The 26,914-nt window shown below is 48.7% G+C and overlaps 2 protein-coding genes across 2 annotated transcripts; both read right to left on the bottom strand.

Moving 5' to 3' along the window:
- Nucleotides 1–752: 752 nt before the first annotated feature.
- KCNJ4 (potassium inwardly rectifying channel subfamily J member 4) lies at nt 753–23,298 on the bottom strand. The gene is made up of 3 exons (XM_034757909.1): nt 23,221–23,298; nt 4,994–5,179; nt 753–2,524 (listed from the first exon to the last, which is right to left on the bottom strand). Exons 2-3 carry the CDS (start codon nt 5,029–5,031, stop codon nt 1,189–1,191), a joined length of 1,374 nt encoding a protein of 457 aa, XP_034613800.1. The 5' UTR covers nt 5,032–5,179; nt 23,221–23,298; the 3' UTR covers nt 753–1,188.
- LOC117888924 (endosome-associated-trafficking regulator 1-like) lies at nt 7,965–8,783 on the bottom strand. The gene has a single exon (XM_034793102.1). The coding sequence runs from the start codon at nt 8,781–8,783 to the stop codon at nt 7,965–7,967; it is 819 nt and encodes a 272-aa protein (XP_034648993.1).
- Nucleotides 23,299–26,914: the final 3,616 nt, after the last annotated feature.

The raw sequence follows: 26,914 nt of genomic DNA, 5'->3' as shown, positions 1-26,914 counted from the left end.
TGGCCTTGCCCCCATCCGAAGGGCACCGAGTGCTATACCAAGTGGATATGTTTATGTGTATATAACGGGTGGTATCCCTGTCCCAACACTTTTCATATGCCACTTGTGTTCTTAGACTGCAAACTCTTTAGGGTAGGGCCCATCTTCGCATGGGTATCTCCAGGACGTAGGCCAATGTGGCCCTGATTGGGACTCCTGGGCATTACTGCAAAATAAATATCAAATATCTCCTAGCAATAAGAATACTACACACTACCTCAGCCGTGGGGTCTCTTTCGCGCTCTTCTTTCCAGACTTCCCCTGGGGCATTATACTTTATTAAAAATAAATAGTTACAAATTCAGTTTTACAGCTGCTCACAGGGGGAGGAGGCTGGAGGAGGTGGAAAGAGTTTGTGGAGGAACCACTGTCCTGAATGAATAATTTGTCTGTCATCCAGACACTGCCCCAGTTAGCATTCCCTCTGCACACACAGGGCTCTGCCTCCTCTGGTGGGTGTCTCTGGGAAAAGTCGGGAATAGTTTTAAAAAAGAACCAGGGGAGACTTGGGATGGGTGGGTGGGGTCAACCTGCCTCTGGGAGTCAAGGATGCCAAGGGCCAGAGAGAGAGTCGAGAGGGCTACTGAGTCCTTGGCTCCTGATCGGGAATTTTAAATGGAAGAATATGGATTTTGGTTCTTGATCTGTTTTATACACAATAATATCATGTACAACAAGCAAAAAACATGCAAAATACACCCCACTTCCCGGATCCTTTTCACTCTTTCCCCATGACCCCCAGATTCTCCTGTCCTCCCAGTTTGGTTGGCATTTATAGCCTACTTCTTCTCTGGCAACAGTCTGGACCCATTTAGCGGCCATCAGTTGTACTGAGGCGATTACTTTGGGTCCAAGCTTGTCTTCCCATGGTTCCAGCCCCAAACAGTGGTGGGGCTTGTGGGGGACATTCCCTCACATCAGCTGTCAATGTAGGAGTTCAAAATACACATATTGCTCTCCCATCTGGTTGCAAGAAGTCTGTTCCAGTGTGGGTTGTGCCCACTGGAAACATAAGCATGTCTCACACAGTACATGCTCAGGGGCTGAGAGGTGGGCAAAGGAGGTTCTTTGGGGAGTGTTTCAATTAAGCACTGGAGTGAAAGGGAGGAGATGGTGGGCAATAGATGCGGAATGGAAAGGCAGGAGGAGTCAGATGGCCGACTCTCTGCGGTAGGAGATGGTGTCCAGGGGGATGGCAGCCTGTAGCCGTTCCAGATCCAAGTGACTCCCAAATTCCGTCATCTGGATGACTCCTCCATCCTTCTTGGTGCTTCCTCCTAACCCAGGCCCCACTTCCACCTCCTCCTCCTCCTCATCTTCGTCTTGGCTGACTAAGGCCAACTCGTTCTCATAGCAGAAGGCACTAGGAGGTGGCGGAGAAGACAGGATGGTGATCTTGCTCTCTTGCAGCTCCCGGGCTGAGCAGCAAGGGGTGCCGGCCACCTCGTAGGTCTTGTGGAAGTGTGAGTAGTCCACTTTGTAGCGGTTCTTCTCCTCAAAGACCACAGGTTCAAAACGGTGACCCCAGAGGATCTCACTGGCCAGGTAGGAGCTGCGAGCCTGGGTGGTCATAGCTGTGGCCTCCACCATCCCCTCCAGGATGACGACAATCTCAAAGTCCTCCATCTCTAGCTCCTCCTTGCCCATTCCATAGAGTGGGCTCTCCTCATCAATCTCATGGACAATGATAATGGGGGATACCAGGAATATGCGGTCAAGGCCTATGTCGTAGCCCACGTTGAGGTCCCGCTGGTCCAGCGGGAGGTACTCACCTTCCTGTGTCATGTAGGGCTTGATGAGCTGAGCCCGGACATGAGCCTCCACAATGTGACTCCTCCGCAAGTTTCCCACTCGCCACATGAGGCACAGTTTGCCATCGCGCACAGAGATGACAGCATGATGGCTGAAAAGGAGGGTCTGGGCCCGTTTCTTGGGCCGCGCCATCTTGGCCATGATGGTGCCGATCATGAAGGAGTCAATGACACAGCCCACGATGGACTGGACCACTACTGCCATGATGGCCAACGGGCACTCCTCAGTCACACAACGGAACCCATATCCAATGGTGGTCTGTGTCTCCACCGAGAAGAGAAAGGCTCCTAGGAAGCCATTGACGTGCATGATGCAGGGCTTTGCAGTGGTGGGGACACCGCCCACCCCAGTGGCACCCAGGTCACCATGGAAGAAAGCGATGCACCAGAAGAGGAACCCAAAGAAGAGCCAGGAGACCAGGAAGGCTGCTGAGAAGATCATAAACATGTAGCGCCAGCGAGTGTCCACACATGTGGTAAAGATGTCGGCCATGTAGCGTTGAGACTTGTTGCTCAGGTTGGCAAAGTACACGTTGCACTGGCCATTCTTCTTCACAAAACGGTTACGGCGTTTCCGCCTGGGGACATGTCCTTTCCCATTCCAGCTGTGCCCATTCATGTTGCCTAGGGCAGAAACCTTGTGCCCATCCTCTTCAGTTGAGACAATGCTGTACCTTTCAGAGAAAACAAACTGCTGAGGTAAAAACAAAAGGGGGAGGGCTGAGCACTTAGAGGGTCACTGGCTCCCCAGGAGGAAGCTCATGCTCCCAGAGACAAAGCCCTGCTGTGAAGAAGTGGAAACAACTGGAGCTCTGGCTAGCTGAGCATTGTCAAGGGAGAGCTCTGAGGAAGAGCACATTGCCAGAGTCTTCCTCTGGCACTGTCTGGGTCCTCTTTGGCATTGTCAGGATGCTGCTGTGAGGAAGCTCACAGTGTTGGAGTCTTGATAGGGCACTGTCATGAGGAAGTTCACAACACTGGATTCCCCAGCTGGTTCTACCAAGACACGGCAGTGAGATTGGTAGAGCCCTGCAAATCCACGGGTATACGCTGTATATCCATGGACAGCAGCGCGGATGCAGATACAAATGTTGCATCCGCACAGGGCTCTGACGGTAAGAGCCGGGTGGGCAGCTGTGAGGAACCGTGGCGCAGACCCTCCACCTGCCCTGAGCGGAGGGCCTGGGGGGCAGGGACACTGCGCAGGGCTGCTCGGGCCCCCCGCCCAGGGCAGGTGGAGGATCCGCCGCGGCTGCCAGCCTGGCTCTTACTGCGGCTCTGAGGCACGCCCCCCTGCTGGAGCCCAGTCGGGGAGAGCCACACAGACAGCTGTGGGGAGCCTGGGTCCCTCCACCTGTCCTGGGAGGAGGCCTGGGGGGCAGGGACACTGGGCGAGGGGTCTGGGGGGCAGGGACAGGGGCCGGGGGCTGCTCGGGGCAGGTGGAGGGAGCCAGGCTCCCCACAGCTGCCAGCGCAGCTCTCTGGCTCCGGCCCGGGAGGGGGGCAGCTCGGAGCAGCAGCCCGGCCACAGCTGTGGGGAGCTGTGGCAGACCCTCCACCTGCCCTGGGCGGGGGGTGGAGGGGGGAGGGCTAGGAGCAGCTCCCGGCCATGTCCCCGCCCCTCAGGCTCCCCGCCCAGCTGAGGGCAGGTGGAGGGTCCATAACTCAGGGCAGGCTCCCCACAGCTCCCCGAGTAGGCTCCGGCGGGGGGTGGGGGTGGGGGTCGGTACCTCGGAGCCTCAGCCCAGCCCCCGGTGTAGAGACCTGCAAATCTGTGGATATCTGTGGATATCTGCAGATAAATGTTGCAGATCACAGATCAGATGCGGATACACATTTTTGCATCCACGCAGGGCTCTAAAGATTGGTGGATCCCTGGTTGGACATTTGCAGAGCATCGCTGCAAGGAAACTCATTCTACCGAAGTCCTGACTGGACTCCACTGTGAGGAAGCTCACAACACTGAAATCTTGACTTGCCTTAACTCTGAGAAAATACCTCAAAGCCCCTAGAGTCTTGATTTACAATGACATGCATATGCAGCCAGCAGAGAAGACTAAGCACAAGTGGCTGGTATCTTGTAACATTTTGGCCCTGAATTATAAAGGTTGGAAGTTTCTATTTTCTGTTGCCTTCTCCTCACTGATCTAATTGTGCATCTGTGACAATGTTTATACACTTCCTGAATTCAGGACAATTCCGTTGCCACAGCAACGAACATGGCTCCCAGCATCCTGTATCCAGAGCCAAAGGTGTAATTTAGAGATCAACAACAGCCGAAGTGCTGGCAGATTCCCTGTGAGAAACTCCCTCTCTCTGAGAGCTGCTTGTCCTGCTCTCATGCTCCCCTCTCCCTCAGAATATCCCAACCACTTCCCTGCTCCCTGTCAGGAAGAAAGCTGCTGCTGTTAGGTCATAAGGCTTTGTATGACATCACAGTTGTTCCCTGATCACATAATCACAGTGGATGCTCTGACCATTGGCAGAATTAAGTTGATACATTTTCAGGAGGAGGGAGCCCACAGGAGGCATCCTGGTTTTCAGTGCCTCTCCTTCAAGGACTGTCTCTGTACTCCATTGATCTCCCTAGGTTACCAGACCATCTGGAGTTCTCCAAGATGGCTTCCTTGACCCTGTCTCTAACTGTTCCTGAGATGCCCCATGAGTTAAACATGGGGGTCTCTTCAGGGCAATAATAATCATCTCCCAAATCATTCACCCTCTTCCTTTCATTTGTGAAGGGCAAAGTGAGGTTTTTGGAAGGTGGGTGTTTATCTCCTGATGATTACAGGCAGAAATTTGTAATTTATCTCCCCTCTTGCCAGGGCAACTGCTTCAGCCTCTCACCTTCCCCTCATCTGCTTTCCCCTTCCACTGTAGGGACTGATCTGGCTGAGAACTGGTAACTCCTTACATATGTGTGGCACATTCCTAATAAGGTGGGAGCAGGGGAAAAGGGCCATAAACTTGGAGTGAAGAAGCAGAGCAGGTGTGGCCTGGCAGCCATTGGCACTGCAGGGAGTGATGAGGTGTAGTTTGGAATAGATTTAAAAAGACACGAACGCCACTGGGGGGAGAAAGGGGTGGGCAAGGAATCCCATAATCCCAGGGGTGATGACAGCCTTTAAGAAGGGGTCACTCACCTGTTAACTCGGACGCTACCCATGGCTCGCTTTATCATCAGGGTAACTCAGATCGTGAGGTGCCGTGGGAGTTGTACGTGTCTCGGGTCTCAAACAACAGAGTTCACACAGGACCAGGTGAGGCTGGGATTCATCCCTGATGAGCTGTGGCGCCAGCCATACCTGTGATCGGCGCTGAGCACACACCTTAGAGACAAACAACAAAGGAAAATCCCATCAACATAACAACCAAAAAGAGCGGTCCCTGGCCAAGCGAGCAGAGCATAGAGGTCCTAGGTCTCTGAGACCACTCAGGAGAGGCCTCATAATGTCACTCTATCTCGCCAAGGCTTCGTCTCAATCCACTAGTTGTAAAAACAGGTATAAAGAACTGATTTATACAGACAGTACAGCAGTTCCCAGCAATCACCATACTGCAGTCCCCTTTTCCATACCACAGCCCCCAAGGCCCCTGTGTACCTAACCCAGTTTCCCCTCCCAGTTAGCAATATGGGTAGGGCAGGTCAGTCATAAATCCCAGGTCAAGAACCCGCAATTTAGCACATTTGTAAGGCACCTCGCATTATGCACTACAGTAACATAAAAGCTTACATGAGGATTAGAGATCAGCCTGTCAGAAAACACCAAAAAACAAGGGCTAAAGGAGCTCAGAAGCCTTCAGGCAAACCCACCCCCACCACCCCAGTCCAGAGGGAATGCTTCCCAATGAACACACCCCAAAAACAGGAAAGGAAAGTGGTTAACGGATACAAAAAAGCAAAGTGATACATAGGAGGTATCCAGAGATAGGGACAAGGCTGCAGTAATAAACAGGCCTCACAATATGCCCCCAAAGCAGCCAAGGAGGGACTCTGCTAGACAACCTGCTGCAGAGGGTTCAGTGGACTGAGAAAGCCATGCCCCTGGCCTGGTCTTGATTAAACCAAAAAAACATGAACCCAAAGGACCAAGAATCAACTTGTTCTGGCTGACTGGAGTTGCTGAAAAGGGACATACTGCAAGGGGTGATGACTCATAGATGAAGAAGGGCTTTGTGGACCAGTGCTAACCCTGCACCATATTCTTTGGGTTCCTGGCAGCCATTGCAGAATGCAGGCATAACCAGCCCACTCCCTCACTCCCATCATCAGGAGCAAGTAAGCAACCATTTTTCCAGGGCAAATTCAAGGAAAGTGCGATTAGGAACACATTACAGTGGACTAGCCTGAATGTGAGAAAGGCATGGTGGATGACTTGGTCAAGGTCCACGTCTGAACAAAACATCTGGGTTTCTCAGATAAGCCAGGGACAGTAATAGCCGCTTCTGATCACTGTTGCAAAATGAGCTTCCACGCTGCTAAGGGTGACCCCCAGGTTCTGCTTCTGGCTAACTAGTGGCGGACACACTCCCTGAATAGTGGACACAGACAAACCACAAGCCAGCTCCTCAAAACACTTCCTCCTACCTCTGACTTGGCTGGGCTGAGTTTCAACCAGCTGTCTTGCAGCCAGATAAAAATGTTGCTCAGGCAGTTTGGTATCTGAGACTATCCATACATGGCCACTTGAAGAGGAGCATGGACAGAATGGATCCATGAATGAATAGCAGTGAAGACATAATGGAACCTTGGGTACTCTACTGGCTGGGCTCCAGGTGAAGACAAATAATTGCCCATAATTACCCTCAGCCAACCTGGTCAAAAATAAACACAGCCACTTGAGAGCCACCCCGCCCAGTTCCATCAGGGACTGGAGCCCTGGCCACCCTTCCCTGGTGGCCAAGAGCATTAAAGGCTGTTGAGAAAGTTCTAATAAAATAGATGAGGCCCTCTGTGTAAAATGCAATTATGCAGTTGCATAAATTGCAGTAAAATTGTGGTTGATAATCTAAGCCCAACAGAAAGGCTAAGGAGTGATGGAGACTATCTCCCTCTCATCCCTGGAGATGGTCCCACCAGAGCAAGGACAAGACTGCCTATGCTGTATGTTCTTTAGCAAACTGCAAAAGGTAGGAGATTCAGAGTTAGGGTTGCCACATCAACACATCCAGGTCTAGCAGTGGGAGGAGGAGCATCCCCTTCTTGATACAGTACAGCTACTGTGATGGCTAAATCTCAGCACTTTCCCTTTCTGCCATGAGACAAGGACATGGAAATCAAAGCATTTTCCCACACAATTAGGCAGCACTGGAGCTAGTAGTGTAAAGAAAGGGACATTGTCTCAGCTCACACTTGGATATTTAACAACTTCATAAAGGTTATTGAGCAAATCTCTCTTGTCCTTCTCCAGGCATGGATGTAAAGGTTCCAGGGAGAGGAACCCTTTGCATCTAAAGGGACAGACTGTGATTGACCCTGAGTTCAAGAGAAGTGCTAAGAGGGTATAAGGATCTTTCCCTTTGTTGTAACCCTATGCAAAGATGCCCAGAACTCTGGTTCCTTGCATTCCCAGGGGCAGGGGAAGAGGGACAGGTGAGATGTGCACAGAGCTGCCCAGCCACCTTCTGCACCAGCCAGCACAAATAAGCCAGGTGGGAGAGTAGATTGCTATCTGATAAAGGGTAACACAGCCCCCTCTGGCATGCTACGCCCCAGCTCCCATGAAAGAACTCTGGTTGAGTCAGCCAGTGCATCTGCAGGGCTTCCTGCTGGTACCGAGCCCCTGTGCAACCCCCTTCCCAATGTGGGCTCTGGCTTGTAGCCCAAAGCCTGTAAAATACCTCGACACAGGACCTCTGATGAGGACAGGACAAACAGCTGGTTCTCCCAGCCTGTAGCACTGCACTATTGAAACAGAGCACCTGAGGCTAACACTCCATTAGTACGTGAAATTCATATTTAATTACAATAAAAGTACTTCTGGGAAGGATAAAGGCCACTTATTTGAAGACACGCAATGTTTCATGAAAGCAAACATTGCATTACTGATTGCAGTCTGGGAACAGTGTGATCTCAGTCTATACACTCACAGGTGGGAGCCCCTAAGCGCTTTTTCATCCATCATCTTCCTTTTTGACTTCGGAAATCTTGTCTATGGATTTCAGGAGGTCAGCCACAAAATGCAGCATTTCTGTTCCCGAGACCAGCTGTTTGATTGACAAGTGTGCGTTGGCTATAACCCGGTGGAGATTCTGCAAGGCAACGTCTACATTTTGTTGCACTGCCCCCAGGCTGGCAGACTGGCCTGCACGCAGCATGTCATTCTCTGTCTTGAAACTCTCCAGCTCCACCTGGAGAAGAGACACCTCCTGCTTCAGCTTTGCAGCCTTACTTTCTGCCTTCAGGGCCCGCTGGGTCATCCCCAGCAGATTCCGTTCTGCCTGCTGGACAACGGATTCTAAACCCTGAGCCTCTTTCTCCTCTTTGACCACACTGGCTCTCAGTCTTCTCTCCAGGTTTCTCACCATGCGTGTCTGACTTTCTGAGAAGCTATGGATACTTTTGATCTTCCTCCTGAGCATGGAATTCTCCTCTTTGAGTTCTTCGTAGCTCAGCTGCAGAGATGGATACTCCCTGTCTCCTATGGATTCTTCATGAAGAGCACAATTTTCAGGTGCCTTGTCATGAGCTCTGCAGGAAACATACAAGTCGCTGGGATGGAGGCAGGGAGCAAATGCCTCAATTCCCAACTGTCTGGCTGTGTTGTGATATAAAGAATCATGCGGGCTACAAGGTGACATGCTGGCAAACCTGGACTTACGGGCTTTTTCAAGGGCCGGGTGGTGATAGCTCCCACCCCAATCATCATCCTCATCATCTGATAAGGTATCAGCCATCTCTAGGTCTTTGTAAAATGGCTCCTGAAATTCCATGCTCAAGCCCAATGCTTCTGGAGATAAGGAATCATCTTCAAAGCCTAGGTTGTGTCTGGCCAATTTCTTTGCAAACATTCTATTTTTTGACTCTTCCTCTTTTGCTGTGCCACGAGTTTTCGTTTTTACAAACCCCTTTAAGGAAAATGGAATGGCTCCCTCTGGATCTTCCAGATGATTGTCCCCTGGGCTGATGAGGCTCTTAGCATGGGCCGGAGGAGGTGGCGGGTGATGGGGGTAACAGCATATGGGTTCCTCCTCCTCCTCATTATCTAGGCCTTGGGACTGTGGACAGGTCCTCTCCAATGTTCCTGAGGGGAAAAGTGGCCGTGGCATTTCTGAAGGGCTGTGGGCTCCAACAGAAGTAGCAGTTTGCAAATTAGCTCCAGCACAGGTCACATTTCTTCTGTGACAGGGCTGCCTGAGCTGTCCACTGTTGTCCCATCCTCTTTAGCAGCTGTCTTAGCCTCGGCACCATTCAAAGTGTGACAGTGGGTTACAGAAGTATCTGTACTTAAATCATCTCCGTGTGTGCATGTGTCTGTGGCTTTAATAATGGAGGGAGCAGAAGTCACCTAGGTTTGTGATGTCATCAGACAACTGCATTTCACATTGTGACTTCACAGCCAGGGGAAAGAGAAACAGCCAGATCAATGTTCACAGCATTTCAGCCAATGGGACTGAACTATACAAATAAATGTCAAGCATAGGATAGGCCAGGTCAGCTCTGATATCCTAGTTCCATACCTGGGCCTCACAGCCATGGGGTTGTTCATTAACAGCCTTGACATGCAAATGAGTTTATACAAAGCAATCTGAAATCATCAGAACATAAGAACAGCCATACTGGGTCAGACCAAAGGTCCATCTAGCCCAGTATCCTGTCTTTCGGCAGTGGCCAATGCCAGGTGCTCCAGAGGGAATGAACAGAACAGGTAATCATTAAATGATCCATCTCCTGTTCTGGGATCAGGGCAGGGGGAATAGAGTAAGGTGGGGGGGGGGAATTCAAAGCAGGAGCCTTAAGGCAGAGGGGATCATGGCCAATGGGCTATTGGCAGGACCAAGGGTTAGTCAGGGGATCAGGGCAGAAGGATCTCATGACAGGAAGATAAGGTCACTGAAGGCTACACAGTATGGGGATTTGGACCAGTAGGATTCATGCCAGGGTTGTAAGGCATGAGGTGAGGATGTTCATGGTAAAGGAATAAGGCCACAAAGGTGGGGAGGAAGGTTCATGAGGATCAGGGCAAGAGGAAGAATTTGGATCTGATTTTAATAAAAACATGCACTGTGTCAAAATCTGGTGATGAAAACCTTCAGTTATAAACAAGCACAATCCCGGGAAACTGTGCTTGACTCAATATCTCTCTCCCAAGGATCAGGTGAGCTGAGCTTTGTTCTCAGGATTACAGGATGTCACCAGAAACCCTCAATGTGTGTGGGTAGCTCAATCACCCAGGTCTAAGGTTGCCAACATTTATTTAGAAAACAAGGGACTGTTTTTTAGCACCCCCACCCCACCCCACCTCCCAGTAATAATTATTATCATTATTATTATTTTAATTATTAATAATAAATAAGCAGTCCTCACCTACATTCGCCAGGCATATTTCTTGCTGCTTTTTGCAGCACCCAGCAACTCCTGATCTTGTTGTACGGAAATGAAATACAGGACAGGCAATTATCTATTTAAATAAGGGACATCCCTTGTAATACGGGATTGTTGAAAACCCTACCTGCATCCTAGGGTTAACGCACTGGGTGTGTCATTGCCCGGTGATAGGATTTCATTGTTTACTGGGACAACTTGTCTAAATGCATTTATGATGATGCTTCCCCTGGGGGGGCAGGGACTGTGTCTCGTGCCAGCCCAGAGGACTAGAGAGGAGACCGAGTGGATTGCCAGAGTGCTAACTGACTGCATCACCCACTGAGAGGCTGGTCAAGATAGGCCCAGAGAGGTGGTGTGGCAGTCTGAATCAGCACTCCCCTGACTGGCAAAGGGAAGCCATAGAATCACAAAACCCGGAGCTACCCAAATCAGGAGCAAGACGGAAATAAACTCATTAGCTGTTTCCATCCAAACATGCCCCCCCCAACATCTATCGTAGCCTGGAAGAGAGAAACATACAGGCGACTAGTCTTGGGGTGGGAGGCAGCCGTCGCTTGGTGTCTGTGGGGAGTGCTGCTTCAGAGTCTGCCATGACACTGCCCCCTAGTCACCAGCTTCTCTATGTCAGGGCCACCTCAGAGATTTCTGTCTTGTCTTCAGAAAGCCCCATGTGATCCACTTTAATCTGAATCTCATGGGCATGATCAGATCTACGATTTATTTTTAATTGTATTACAGTAGCAGAAGAAAGAGCCAAACGGCTCCCCAGGGACAAAATATAGTACATTTCATCTCTAGAGGCTTTATAGCTCCGCAGAACCACCGAACCGCAGTCATCTCTGGAGCGGGAGGGTGGTAGCCAGCTGGCGTGCAGTGCGCTGCACCACAGTGAAGGAGAGGGTATACTGCCTGAGGGCACAGACACAAAAGTCTACTCATGAGAAAAGTGCCAAGGGGTTTACTGCCCATGGAGAGGAAACAGGAAGGTCTCATCTAAAACAGCCCCCCACACACATACACACCCACCCACATAGCGTTTATTTACCTCAGAAAGATGAAAGGCTGACTCTAGCTTGCTAGGATTCAAACCAATGGTTCAGGAGGGAAAATCTAGGAGTTTCATACCTGATGGCTCTGAGAAAGACAGCGATCTCCTCTCTCTGTTCCTGGGGATTACAGACTTTGCTGCTTGGGGTTGCTCATCTTAAGCCTTTGAGGGCTATAGAAGTTCAAGCTCCACACTGGGTATCGCTCTTGTAACCCGCCCTATAGGTGCTATCAGCTGGGTATGAACCCTAGGCCTTCAGCACCTAAAAGCACAATCTGCTACCATGTGAGCTACAGGACTGACTCCCCAGATGTAGCTGACCCACTAACCTCTCACATGTGCCATCCATCAGAAGGGGACAAAGACCCCACTCTCCTAGTGTGGGTTACACTTAAATCACTAAGCCACCCTCTCTAGCTCTGATTTCATCAGCAGCCTGAAATGCAGCCCCCCAAGCTAATCTTCTCCCTTCTAGGCCTTGTATTTGGTGGTGCCAATAATGTTGTAACAAATCTGTGGCCACCAAGGATTTCCTGGTTGCCATTTTGCTGTGCACTTTGGCTATGACTGCACAAGGAAACTGCATAGCTGTAATTCACCACAGGTGTGCCTCCATCAATGACTGCAATGGTGACAGCACAAGTGTGTACAGGGCACAGATATTTTCACCACTGTGTTGTCTAACTCTACTTTGAGCCCTGCATTCCATAGTACTCCTGCCATTGTTACCACTGCTGGAGCTGGTGAATTACGGATCTAGAATTTGATCATGTGGAAAAGACCTGTGGTTCTTTGGCCTGTCACAGAAACAGTGGGCATAGAACCTTGGAACTGCACATAGAACTCAGATCCCTTAGTATTATTTATTATTTGTTCCATAAATGATCTGGAAAAAGAGGAAAACAGTGAGGTGGCAAATTTTGCTGATGATACAAAATTCCTCAAGATAGTTAAGTCCAAAGCAGACTGCAGAGTTACAAAGGGGTCTCACACAAAACTGGGTAACTGGGCAACAAACTGGCAGATGAAATTCTATGCTGATAAATGCAAAGTAATGCACACTGGAAAACATAATCCCAACTATACATACAAAATGATGGGGTCTAAATTAGCTGTTACCGCTCAAGAAAGAGATCTTGGAGTCATTGTGGATAGTTCTCTGAAAACATCAACTCAATGTGCAGCATTAGTCAAAATAGCTAACATAATGTTAGGAACCATTAGGAAAGGGATAGAAAATAAGATTGTAAATATCATAATGCCAGTTTATAAATCCATGGTACACCCACACCTTGAATACTGCAGGCAGTTCTGGTCACCAACTCAAAAAAGATAGACTAGAAATGGAAAAGGTACAAAGGGCAATAAAAATGATTAGGGGTATGGAACAGCTTCCAGGTGTGGAGAGATTAAAAAATACTGGGACTGTTCAACTTGGAAAAGAGACAACTAAGCGAGGATATGATAGCAGTCTATAAAATCATGACTGGTGTGGAGAAAGTGAATAAGGAAGTGTTATTTACCCCTTCATATAACACAAAAACCAGGAGGTCACCCAATGAAATTAATAGGCAGCAGGTTTAAAACAAACAAAAGGAAGTATCTTTTCAGATTGTCAACCTGTGGAACTCATTGCCAGGAGCTGCTGTGAAGGCCAAAACTATAACTGGGTTCAAAAAAGAATTAGATAAGTTCATGGAGGATAGGTCCATCAGTGGCTATTGGCCAAGATGGTCAGGGATGTAACCCAGTGCTCTGTGCGTCCCTAGGCCTCTGACTGCCAGAAGCTGGGACTGGATGACCGGGGATGGACCACTTGATAATTGCCCTGTTCTGTTCATTCCCTCTGAAGCATCTGGCATTGGCCATTGTTAGAAGACAGGATACTGGGTTAGATGGATCATTGGTCTGACCCGGTACGGCTATTTTTCCGTTATGTTGTTCTTACGTATCACAGTAGCACACAGAGGTCCCATTGTGCTAGGTGCTGTACAAACACAGATGAAGACACAGCCCCTACTCCAAACATCTTACAATCTGAGAAGAAAAGTGACAGGTGGAAGGTGAGCGGAGGAAGCTGCAATCAACTGTGCACTATTTTTACACATGCACGTATGCCTTTTCTTTCCATCATTATAAATAGATGCCTGCAATCCCCATCTGCCCCCCAAACCCTCATTAATTGACTGATTTCTTTAGGCATCCCATTATCTGGCACCCAAATAGGGATTTTATTGACATGCCTTTGCCTGGTTTATACTGTGGGGTAGTGTGAGAGGGGGAACTTTTTTCCTTTGAAGTCCCGAGGATGGGGACGGGGAATATGAAAACAAAACAAAATGATCTGATGTGAAACCAGCTCCGTGTGTGTGTGACTCAGAGCTATTCATAGCTCCCTGAAGCCAGCTGCAGCAACAGAGCCAGAAGGGCTCTGCCCGTATTATTATTCCAATTACCATCTGAATTAAAAGTTTGAGCAGTGATCAGCCCACATGCTGACGGACGGGAGGGAGGGAGAGGAAGAAAACACAGCTAGAAAGGGATGTACACAAAGATCCCCTGGATGACAAAGTCAGAGGGAAAGATGCAAAAAGGTTAAAGCATTCTCCACCACCTCTGGCTTCTGCCCACACCCCCCTCCTCCGCCCCACCCCTCGACACACACAACCCATGTCAACTGAGGTGCCATTTGCATGGGTCATGCAAAGATCACTCTGAAAACAACTAGACACATACTCTAGTGCTCCCTGTGTCTCTCTGCCAAGAGGAGAGAGAATATGCCACTGCGCATCATGGTTGAGAAAGGGTATGAGGCAGCTATTGGGGCAGATGTTAACATGCTAACTTCTTCCAAAATTGGGGGAGAGAGAGCGAGCGAGCCATCAGGGAAGGCTAGGGTCAGGAGAGAGAGGTAAGGTGGGGAGGAAGAGTTGGAGAAGGGAGTACAAAGGGCAAAGAGAGAGAGGGAAAGTTATGGGGACAGAGAAGGGGGAAAGACCCAGGGCCCAGTTCTCTCATCGGGGGCCTGATGCATTGCACAATGCATGCTTGACTAGAAGGGTGCACGTTACAGCTAGTCCTCTCTAGAAGAGTGCCCTGAGAGATGTACTCCTCTGTGCGCCCAGCAGGAGTGAGGGGGCACAGTCGCAAACGCCGTTCAGTGCACCACTGCGTCCGCTAATGTCCATGCAAAGTAGAGCATCATTTGACCCAGTGGTGCTGTTGGCTCAATCACTTTTTTAGGCATCAAACAGAATTCACGTTTTGGTGGTGAAAACAGTGGATGTGGCCTTCTAAAAAGGGGACATTACCTAGGTCAGTTCCTTTATTTAGTACCCTTGCCTCCAAAAGCAGCATAAAAATGGAATTAAGTTAAAACTGTTCAAGAGAATTTTAAGTTGCATCTTCTCTGTGCCACACTCATAGGAGAAATTGGTTTTGCTCTTTATTAGTCGTATTACGGCAGAGCTGAGAGGCCAGGGCCATGCTGTGCCAGGTACTGTACAAACATAGAACAACGACTCAGGGACAGTCCTGAAGAGTTTACGATCTAAGATTGCCGCTGGAGCTTTGGCTCTTGAGGGACTCTGAACATTGCTGGGATAGTCCCCTGACAAATGGAAATAAGATACATTTGTGATAGGACAGTGATATTGATAGCGTATATTAAGGACTAGAACCACTACTGGTGTAGCTCAGAATTGAATGAAGCTCTGCTTACTTACAGAGGGGGGTGGGATAGCTCAGTGGTTTGAGCATTGGCCTCCTAAACTCAGGCTTATGAGTTCAGTCCTTGAGGGGGCCATTTAGGGATCTGGGGCAAAACCAGTACTTGATCCTGCTAGTGAAGGCAGGGGACTGGACTTGACTTGACATGATGACCTTTCAAGGTCCCTTCCAGCTCTATGAGATAGGTAATCTCCATATATTATTATCAGTGAAGGATTTGGCACTGTATCTTTAATATATTCAGATGCTTCCAACAGGCTACTCCCTAGCTGACCCTAGTAATTCCATGTGCCTGTAGAAATAGCCTCTGGAAGCTTAACATTCATTATGGCCACTTTTTGTCTGTCTTGTCTACTTAGACTGTAAGCTTTTTGAGGGCAGGCACTGTCTTTCACTCTGTGTATATAGAGTATCTAGTATAACAGAGCCCTGATCACTGATCATCAATTACTAATAAATATGTTTATTGGGTAGGTAATTACAAAAAAGACATTCATCTCACTCTTCCACACTGCTGAGAAAGGATACCTCCCCTCCTGGGCAGTCATGGTTTGCAGCACCAGTATTAGATCACAGCCTGATACAACAGTATTAGTTGCAAAAGATCAGCAAAGGAAAAGTGACTTTTAAGCAGACCCTAGCAGTACCATTGCTCTTGTGATATGAACGTAACCCCTCCTCCATGCTGCAGTGCAGTAAGAAATGGGAAAGTTACTTCCGCCCAGTTGCACCACACCTCAAAAATCATCTTAAGCAGGGTCACTAGGAGACTGCAGAACTGCCCATTTATAAACAAGGGATTGATGATTTAGAGACAAGCAGCCATCTGATGATGACAGGCTGCTCAGTCCAGCTAAAGTAATATCACTAAATAATGTCACAGCATGGAAGAGCTGGGGTTTGCTGAGGGCAGATCACTAGAATGTGTATGTAGTGGGCTGTGTCCCAGTCGATGTAACTGAGTGTGTTCACTGCGGAGGAGGGAGCCCAGTGCCCCTTGTCCCTTTTCCTGCTACTCTCCGAATTGATGCACCACCACTGAAATGCAGCCACCTCTCGGCTGGAATGCAGCAGACACTCGGATTGCGTGTAACCCCACTGTGGATTTCCAACAGCATAGGGATCGCTGAGCCTACAGTTCCAGACTCAGCTAGAACAGACATGCACAGTAAAACCGGCAGTGATACTGTAGATGCAGCCCCTGTTAGGAACGGCATGTAGCAGCAATGTTTGTACACATTCTTCTTGTACACCTATGATTTACCTCCACTGTGATGGTTTATTATAATCTCTCCTGGGATTCTGGATTGCACTCCTATTTCCTACAGGTTTATTGCCTCTGTACCTAGTTGTGCCAATAGTATCACCTCCTACGACCTCTGTGCTATGCATAACATTTGAGCTGATTGCTATGTTTGCTGGCAATGTGATGTCTTTTGGGTCTCCAGAAACCATAAAAGAGAGTGCTTTCAGGATACATAAGCAAATGCTGTCTCACTTTAACTGTCACAGCTTCATGGAAATACAACCCCAGGCTGCTACTCATGTGGGAAACTCATACAGATTGAATGGGATAATGGGGGCAGATTATACTTTTGTAGTAATTTTTAGAATGCCTTTTCCAGAAACACTCTCCTTTACTCCAAAGGGCATAGTCTAACACACAAGGGGATAGGAAACTAAGATTAGAGAAAGAAAGAAGCAATGACTGTTGATGGAAAGAAAGACAAAGTGGGTGAGATAATATCTTTTGTTGGACCAACTTCTGTTGGTGAAAGAGATAAGCTTTTGATCTACAGAGAGCTCTTTTTCAGAGTACTCAGGAATGTCGCAGCTAAATACAAGGTGGAACAGATTGTTACTTAACACACATTGCAAGAGGCCATTGAATGTGAAGTGGGCAACTTGTCTCTTTCACCAATAGAAGTTGGTCCAATCAAAGAGATTACCTCACCTACCTTGTGTCTGTAATAGCCTGGGACCAACACTGCTACAACTACACAGAAAAGAAAAGAAAAGAAAAGAAAAGAAAAGAAAAGAAAAGAAAAGAAAGTTTGACTAACTCTTAAAATGTGGTTAACATCAGATCCTATGACATAACCAAAGTCTGAACTGCTCAGTCGTTGTCAGGCCCAGTTTCAAAAGCAGCCTCTTCATTCTGCTATCAATGGGAAAGAATAAACAAAGAAAGAAACCCTTGGCCTTGATCCCCTCTGTGCACGTGGGCTGGTGGAGGGACGGGGCCACTTGCAATGGCTGTGAACTGGAAGGGAGTGGAAGAGAGAGAAAGAAATAGCTAAAGAGAAAGGCAGGGAAAGAGAGTGGAAGTGAGACAGAAAGGTAGAGTGGGCTGTCACATCCATGCACAGGAACGAAAGGGAAGAGGCGAAAGTGACAGGACATTTGACTGTGTTAAACTCCAGAATGACCTCTCTTGCCTCAGGGCTGGAATGTCACAGCATCCATTAAGTGGCTTGCACATTCGGAGGTTGGCTGCCCATCGCCTGTGTGCTACATCCCATTGTCAGTGGTGCGGGGGTTACAGGTCAGTTTTTATAAGTGGGTGGGGCAGGGGAAGTTGCCTTTTTCATGTTGACACAAGAATGTTTTGATCTCTGAAACGTTTCAGGAGAAATGTTGCCACAGAAATAAACCTGCAGGGCAGAGTCACAGGGGCAGCTCCTCAGCAGGTGCCCATCACCCATTTACATCTGCTGAGGAGTTGGACTGTGGTTTCGAAACATTTGAACTTTTTAGTTTGCTGGCAGGATTCCTTGTCCCTCTGTGTTTTCACACAGTCATAGATTCCAAGGTCGGAGACACTGTGACCATCTGGCTGACCTCCCCTAGAACCCCAGCCATAGAATTTCAGCCACCAATTCCTATGTCAAATTCAACAACTTATGGTTGAACTACAGCAGATGTTTTCAAGCTGTGGGGAACTCCCCCGGGGAGGTGTGACAAGGTTATCAGCTGGAGGGAGGGGAGCACGGGCGGTCTCAGGCATGGAGTCAGCTCGCAGCAGCTTTCTGCCACAGCCACCAACCGGCTGCTACCTTCCTCTGCTGGGAAGGCCAGTGGGGACACTGTGAGCGGAAAGCTAAAGGATGCAACTCGGGAATGCAGACCCTGCTGCCAGACAGAACCTCCTCCAGACCCTGGCCCTGCATCACAGCCCCACAGCACAGATCCCTAACATAAAAACAGAAGAATGGCCCATCCCTGTCCGCTTTCCCCTGCCAGACAGAGCCACCTCCTGCCTGTGGCCCTTCAGCGTGACCCCTGGCACGGAGCCCCTGTCAGACACAGACAGTGCAGGGGAAGTGGATGGACAGTGCTGAAGGGTCGGGGGCACTGGCAGAGGGGGGGCACTGGCAGGGGGGCAGTACTCATGGGTACAGCCTCCAGCTCCCCTCTTGACCCCGGCCCTTCAGCATGGCCATTTTGCTTCCTGCGCGGGGTCGGGAGCAAGACAGGCAGAGAGCTGGGTCCTGGCAGTTGAGACTACCTGACTGCTGCAGAGAGTGGAAGACTTCCTCAACTGCCACATGGTGAGTATTCCCCACATCCCTTTGGGTACCGGGCACACCTTCTTGTCCCCCCACCCATCACCCCTATGAGTACAGGGCACCCCTTCCCCCAAGAGAGGTGGGGCTGATGGGACATGACTCTCTAAAGTGGGGGCTCAGCAAAAAAAAGTTTGGGAATCTCTGAACTAGAGCACATCCTTTAAAAAGACTGGCCGCCTTGATTTACCGTCTTCAAGTGATGGAGAAGCCTCCACATTCCTTGGTAATCTGTGTCACTGGTTAATTACCCTTTCCAGGAAAGATCTGCACCTTTTTTCCCAGTTTGAATTTGTCTAATTCCAACTTCCAGCCATTGGATCTTGCTCATCCTTAGTGTTCGAAATCAAAGAGCCCTCCACCACCTTTAAGCATGCACAGTCAGTATACTCTAATGCTGTTCACCTGTTGTCAGATAATTTTGCAGGGCTGTGAAGAATGGGTAAATTGCTTCCCCTCAATTTTTACCATTCATAGAAAATCAGTGCTAGCAGGAGGCCGGGAAGCTACACATTTATGAATAAGGGATTGATCACTAAGACACAAGCAGCCATCTATTGATCACAGGCTGCTCCGGTCGATTAAACTAATACAACTAAATAACGTCACAACATTGAAGAACTGGAGCTTGCTGAGGTCAGACTGCTTTTAACCAGTCTGGAACGTGTATGCGTTAGGCTATGTGCCATGAGTGTAGGGCACAGAGGAGCACAGTGTCAATTGCTGTGTCCTTCTCCCTTTTCCTGGTACCCTCCAAAGTGATCTCACCACTGAAAGGCAGCTGTCTCTGGGATGGAATGCAGCAGACATGTTGTACCTGTCACCCCATGCACCAGAGTCAAAAGGTGAGAAATGAAGAATAATTTCTCCACGTGAAACTGCAGGATGATTTACAGTAGCTATTAGCCAAAAGGGAGTGGATCCACAGGGACTGTATTGGCAGAGTAATAACCTGGGGCCCTGGAAGAGATGCATGAAGGATCTCCCAGGACTGGAATAAGAACATAAGAACGGGCCATATTGGGTCAGAACAAAGGTCCATTTATCCCAGTGTCCTGTCTTCCGACAGTGGTCAATGCCAGGTGCTTCATAGGGAATGAACAAAACAGGTAATCATCAAGTGATCCATCCCCTGTTGCCCATTCCCAGCTTCTGGCAAACAGAGGTTAGGGACAATATCCCTGCCCATCCTGGCTAATAGCCATTGATGGACCTATCCTCCATGAATTTATCTAGTTCTTTTTTGAACCATTATAGTCTTGGCCTTCACAACATCCTCTGACAAGGAGTTCCACAGGTTGACTGTGCATTGTGTGAAGAAATACTTCCTTTTGTTTGTTTTAAACAAACAGGAGTTGTGAGGCAAAGCTGAGGAGCACTCACAGAGCTGTAGGGCAGGGTGGGGAGGAAGAAGGACTGAGGTGCATTGGAAAAGTGGGGTGCAAGGGGTTTGCACTGTGCAGTAACCTCTTGATTTCCTGAGCAGCTCACACACATTTTACAGAAGATAGTTTTGATTTGAAAAAAGGCAGTTTTCCTTGCAAATTACATGACGATGCTGTAAGGGGTGGGGTTTGGTTAGGGTGACCAGACAGCAAGTGTGAAAAATCGGGACAGGGGGTGGGAGGTAATAGGATCCCATATAAAAAAAAGCCCCAAATATCAGGACTGTCCCTATAAAATCGGGACATCTGGTTACCCTAGGTTTGGTGCCTCTGCTAGTCTCAGAATTGAAACAACTGATCACACCAATCAGTTTTGGCCTCCAAAGAGGAGAGGAGAGGAGGGACAAAGAGAGAGGAGAAGGAAATAGAGCTCCTCCTCTCCAGCTCAACCCCATCTCCTCCCTCTGTCCCCTTCCTCTCTATCTCCTCCCGTTCTCTTGCCTTCCTCTTCCCTCCTATCCCCACCAGACTTGCTCTCTCTTTAAAGAATGTGTGTCCCCCAGACAGTTATTATCGTCAGCAGCTAAATGCAGTAAGCTGCACATTGTGATCACTCATCCCTTCTGGAGGCGCCATTTCCACTTACTAACTCAACCACGGGGCACATTTCAATTCCTTCTGTGACAGCTAAACTCAGTATTAAGGAACCCCTCTATTTAGGAAACATTTAGTAAAACCTGGAGCCCCATATTCCATTGGATCTCAAGGGGCAGAATCCCCTACCACTTACTCCATGTTATCATATAGCTCCCTCACCATGCAGCCAATCCTTCTAGCTCCCACCACACGGGCAGGGTAGACGAGGCCTCATAATACAGGGAAACCGAATGGATTTTGACTTCTGTGTTTGTACAGCCCCTACCACCATGGAGCCCTGATTCATAATTAGCACCTCTGGGAGCTATGGTAATGCAAATAATAAATAATATATGTGCAAGAATGGGGATGTTGCTTTCTTTGTCCAGCGCCAGGGGCCCATCCAGATGTATCAACCCAGCATTTTAGACAGGAACCTGAGGAATGGAGGGTCCTGTGTGAGTAGGGTGGGGAGATCAGGAGCTTGGCTGAGATCTCTCCATCCTGAGCTTGCTCCCAACAGAGATCTCCTCAGCAGAAGAGCCTAAGGAGAGCAGATAGCTAGGAGCTCCATGAGCATGATGAGGACCATGCTCATGTCTCATCAGTCACGTCCCTGCAACACACCCAACCCGCCCCATTTTCACTCTGCCCCCTTGCAAGGGAGGCAGATGGTGCATAGGCTTCATACAGTACAGAGGCCAATATTCATTGCTTAACCTTACTTGCACCCAGGCATCACAAGCTTCTGCTCACAATCAGGCTGGAACACAATAACTTGGCACACTATGCTGGGCAAGGACTGGCAGCATCTAGGCAAGGCTTGCGTTTAGACACACAAACACATTTGCACTCAGTTTGCACCAAATGGGCTTGGCACACATCAACTCTGTCCCTGGTGCACAAAAAGTGCAGGGGGCCCAAATAGTCTTTGAGGAAGGGAGGGGCAGACAGCAAGGCCCCCACTTAGGTAATGATGTAGTGAGAATAGAGCCCCCCCAACCTTCAATATCCACACACAGACTTCAAACAAGAGGAAATCAGAGCCCACCCCTCTCAGAGCATGGTGTCCCAGGAAGCCTTTTCCAAAGTCAGGAGCCTTGAGATCACACAGCCCTGAGTGCCTGCAATATAATGACACTGTACACGTGCGTTGGCATAGATAGGTAAATCTAACCATTCTCCCCTCCACCCTTGGAAGCCATGGGGATGGCATATGTGCATAAGGAAGTGAAGGGAGGGATAGCTCAGTGGTTTGAGGATTGGCCTGCTAAACACAAGGTTGTGAGTTCAATTCTTAAGGGGGCCACTTAGGGATCTAGGGCAAAATCAGTACTTGGTCCTGCTAAGGGGGCTGGACTCAATAACCTTTCAAGGTCCCTTCCAGTTCTAGGAGATAGGATATCTCTATTAATTTAAACAAGTTGATTGTCACCGCTGCTGGCCTCTGTGCCCTTTCAGCAGCTGGCCCTGGTTCCCTCCCACACCAGTTTTGACATCATAGAATAATAGAGAGGTAAGGCTGGAAGGGACCTTGAGAGGTCATCGAGTCCAGCTCCCTGCGCTGAGACAGGACCAAGTACACCGAGAGCATCCCTGACAGGTGTTTGTCCAACATGGTCTGAAAAAAACCCTCCAGTGATGGGGATTCCAGCACAGATTGCCACCCTCCTTCCATGGACCGCTGCCCATTTGGGAGGGTGAGAGCACATTCCATTTTTGATCAAATGAAAAAAAATTACTCAATGGGATTTCAAGAGAAAACCCCAAAGGTTAATTCCTATATCCAGTCCCATCTGCTTTACACCTCGGAACACAGCAGGCGAAGAGCAGATCCTGAAGGGAAGCTATTTTCTTTCCATCCTCCCAACAAGGCCAGGGCACTTCAGAGGGGCCCCATCCATTTTAGCACCCATGTTAGCACTGTGCCCCATGGTTTGGAAGGGGATGGCTTTGTTTGCCATATGTCACCCATTCAAATACATTTCAGGCCAAACCCCACTCCTTGCACACTGAAGTCACTATCTCCTCACTGAAGTCAATAGGGCTGCTCAGCTGAGTAAAGCAAGTGGGATTTGGCTCTATAAGGTTGGCGATGCAGTTTTTGTGCTGCTATATCTGATCGTTCAGTCAGTACAAACCCTAGTGTGGCTGCAGCTGCACCAGTATAAAGGTACCTTATACCACTGTCGCTTGCTTTGGTAAATTTCCAGGAATAAGCTATACCAGTATAAGCACCTTTATACCAGAATAATTGCGCCCATGGTGGGGATGGGGGTTGCACTGATTTAATGACATCAGTTTCTCAGCAGATACCACAGCACAAAAACTGTGCATAGACCAGCCCTTAGATGTCTACCCTACTAGCCATTTGGGTCATTCATTACCAATGCTTCCTGGGGTATGTTAAAATGGAATAATCTAACTGGGACATCAAGCCATGGCTGTCACCTCCTACCTCCATCAAATGATGTGGGAATGGATGGACTCTGGCGATGGAATGCGTCAGCTTCCAAGCAGAGGGAGCCCCTCTGAAATTTGCCCACTAATGAGGATGCAGTGTCCAATGTGTACAGGAGGGACCTCCAGGGTAGGGGGTGGCAGCAGGAGTTCACATGAGACATGCCAGGTCCACCCACACGCTCTGGCAACACAACGCACTGTAGTGATGGATGCACTAGAAACACAGGGAGAGGAAGAGATTAGATGAAACAGAGACTTTCCCTGGCATGTTGCTGGCTGCTTCCTCAGCTTCAAAGAAACTCAAGAGTTTGAAGCCACTTTAGACACTGCTTATTTGGGCTTCATTTCTGCCAATTAGATCAGCGACACAGACAATCAGTGACCTAGAAGAGGTTGGACAGAGGGGTGTGAGGTATCGATTATCGATTCTGACAAGCTTCACAGAGCGAGGACCAGCATGTGCCCTGATGTGCCCGAGTTTTTGAGCACATGCACAAGGAATCCAGCTCCTCATCTCTAGACTTGATTAGGGAAATGGGGTGGAAAGGCACAGAGAAGAAGTGGAGGGTGCCAGCAATTGGGGGCGAGAGACGAAGGGAAAACAAAAAAACAGCTTGTAAAGGGGAGCAGCCAACCAATTATTTGTGACTAACAATAAAAAAATCACATAAATGTAACCAAAGTTGACATTCCAGGTCAAAAAAAGAGGGAAAGTTATGGAGCTTTAACTATATGTGTGTTTGTGTGTGTATCTATCTATACACACACACTCACGCTTACACTTTATTTTATATATATATATGTATATACACACACATATATACACACACACACATGCAGACATAAATACGTGTATATATACACACATACTTATACGTATTATATATATTTGAATAGATAATTAATATGAAATTATGCATTATTAGCATAGCAAAAATCCTGGAAAATTACAATGAGGCTAATAGCCATAATAATTTCTTACCCAGGTCCTGTGTTATTCCCTGTTTGAGTCCTGGAGAGCCAAAAGTCAGGGAAAGGGAAAAGAGGGAGATTTCTCCATCCCACCATGAAATCTGTCACCGAGCCTGGATTTAAGGAATCTGGGGGTCTCTCTCCTTTTAGTCTCTCTTTCTGTCTCCGTGCTATTTTCAAGTAGTTACTTCTTCCTCCTAAGAATTCCCTCTGGCATGCTCTAACTTTCCCTCATTTGTCTCTATCTCCTTCTCTTTCCTGCACTTTGTATCTCCCCCTTTTTAGCATTTTTTGTTTTGAGGAATTTCCATCCTTCATGAGCTTTATTTGTCTGCAGCTTGGCGATGAGTTCTTGGACCGGTTTCTCCCTTCTGTCTGTTGTTTATCACCCTCTTTCTCTTTTTTTATCTGGTTGTCACTTTCCCCGCCTCCCCTCAGTTTGTCTCTATTTTACAATCTCTCTATTCGCTCTTTTTCTCCATTCTATTTTTTCTCTCTCCTTCCTCCCTCTCACTCTCGGATTGCTATGCAGTCTGTAGCTAAGAAGTCAGTAACTCTCTGGTAGAATCCAACAGCTTTCCGCTACTTTAGCCCATCCTCACATGTGATCTCAGAGCCATGGATACACACTGCAGATGCAGAGATGGGGAGAGATGCGAGCGCAACCAAAAGCAATGGAAACAGGAATGGGAACACATGCAGCTGGCGCTCAGATGCCCCAGGCATGTTTGCATGGAGCACAGTGGCCTGTAGAGGCTTGCCACACAGTCCGTACCAGAAGGCAGAGAAATCCAGGTCCTTTTTTTTTCTTCTTCCCAGATGCTGCACCCAGCATCTAATCCAGGGAGGTACAGAAATCTCCCTCTAATTCACCAGCTGTCGCACTCTTCCAGAACTTTCTCCAAAGGTGCCGTGTGTCATCACTGTTTTTGCTTGTCGTTGGATTTGAAGCAGTTCCCGGTACTGGGTGATCCTACTATAGATTTACAAACAGTGTCCTTCCAGGGGCCCTCAGGGGCCTTCTGAGGATCCCTGTGGAGTTATTTCAGGGCCTGCTGTGATGCTGTGTCCCTCACCTGCTGAGCAATTCAGCCAGGAAAACGCTCTCTAGGTCTTACCTCCCGGAAATGTCTCAGCTATTTTTCACAGGGCTGCTCCTCTAGCAGGCACAGGGGCTTTGTGGCAGAGGAAAGCACAGGGGGTGCCCCTCATTTTCATATTAGAACAAGGTACAGGTAACAGGGCTCTTCCTTTAGCTACTCAGTATCTCTTAGGTGCTTGACCTTTGGGCTTCAGGGCCAGTCATTGGGAGGTTCTGGTCTCATTGGATTTCCTCAGCCAGAGGTTCCTAAACCTTTTCAGAACATGGATCACATCCTAATAAAACACTGCCTTGTGGACACCTCTCTTCCCACGCGTAATCCCACAGACCACCTCCCCTCTCACTGGCGATCAAACACCATCCCTGTGGCAGCCACAGCAAGCACGTACATGGAACAGCAATATAGGGAAAGCTAATGAGGTTTTAGCATCTTTCAGTGCAGTTTAGCAGCTGTAAAGAAGAAGAGCCAGCACCATGCAACCAGCTTGCTCTTTGCAGACCACCCACAAGAGCTCCACAGAGCACAGTTCGCTTAGCCCTTGGATGGAAGACCTCCAAGGCAGCTCAGGTGATGCAGGCGTCAGTCAGTAGGGGGTGCTCTTCCCTCTGAGTCAGTACAGAACTCACACCAGCAGAGTGCTAGGAGCCTGCAGTGCAGCTGTAAACACCACCTTTCAAATGAGACATACTGTCAAACCACTATTTGTGGCCGTAAAGGTCCCATGACCCTTTCCCCAAGAGCTCTCGGTGCTGTCATAGTCCAATTCCAGTTTGGGTAATTGTATTCTTGCTACCTCATATCCCCTCTGTAGCTTCAGTTATTGATGGTTGTTTTCCCCTCCTGAAAACTGTTGAGTTGTTGTGCACTGCTCCATCTCAGAGGCAGCTACGCTTCAGAGATCCCAGCCTAGGAGAGAAAGTGCTTTGGGACCCTTCAGGAGTCAAGGCACTAGAAACGTGAATGGCAAAATTATTTTGATGATCAGGCCCTGTCTTCACTCAGAACAGCTCTCCAGGTGTTTCCTTCACAGCAAGGCAACCAGGAAGGAAGGATGGGCTTGAGCTGGAGTGGGATTCAGGAGCTCTTGGCTCTGCCACTAATTCCCTGTGTGACCTTGGGCAAGTCACTTCACCTCGCTGTGCCTTAATGCCCCATTTCTAGCATGAAGACAATTCTTCTGAGACTCATGGGAGGGGATGAGAGGATAAAACCCTTTACTACTCGTGAGGTGCTCAGCTACTACAGTGAGGGGGCCATATAAAACCCCCCATAGAATGAGAAGGCAACATTCTTCTTTTTTTTAAGTGGGAGAAGATGCTCCCACCACATGGGCAGGGTAGACGAGACCTCATAATACAGGCAGCTGATAGGATACATGATGGACAATTGAAGCCAGAGAAGAGCAGGAGGCTCGGACCACCCACCCTGCTGTGAGTCACGGCTGAGGGGTATTGCTGTGCTGGGAGGAGGGGCCGGGGGAAATCGGGGCAGGGTTCTAGGGGCAGGGGGCAGCAGCCACATCGCATGGTGTCTGGGAGCCAGTACCCAGCTGGAGTAACCTGCAGAGCGTAGGAGCAGGGAGAAAACCCTCAGGGCTGGTTCTGGGGTATCTTC

This window comes from Trachemys scripta, chromosome 1, assembly GCF_013100865.1.
Source record: "Trachemys scripta elegans isolate TJP31775 chromosome 1, CAS_Tse_1.0, whole genome shotgun sequence".
NCBI classification, from domain to species: Eukaryota; Metazoa; Chordata; order Testudines; family Emydidae; genus Trachemys; species Trachemys scripta.
This window is presented reverse-complemented; position numbering and strand designations above follow the sequence as displayed.

What these genes read in the sequence shown, in the direction of transcription:
- KCNJ4 (XM_034757909.1), bottom strand. Translation starts at nt 5,031, where the DNA reads ATGATAAAGCGAGCCATGGGTAGCGTCCGAGTTAACAG. An exon ending in GGTAGCGTCCGAGTTAACAG is followed by an intron (nt 2,525 to 4,993) that starts GTGAGTGACCCC and finishes TTTCTCTGAAAG; the next exon opens with GTACAGCATTGTCTCAACTG.
- LOC117888924 (XM_034793102.1), bottom strand. Translation starts at nt 8,783, where the DNA reads ATGGAATTTCAGGAGCCATTTTACAAAGACCTAGAGATGGCTGATACC.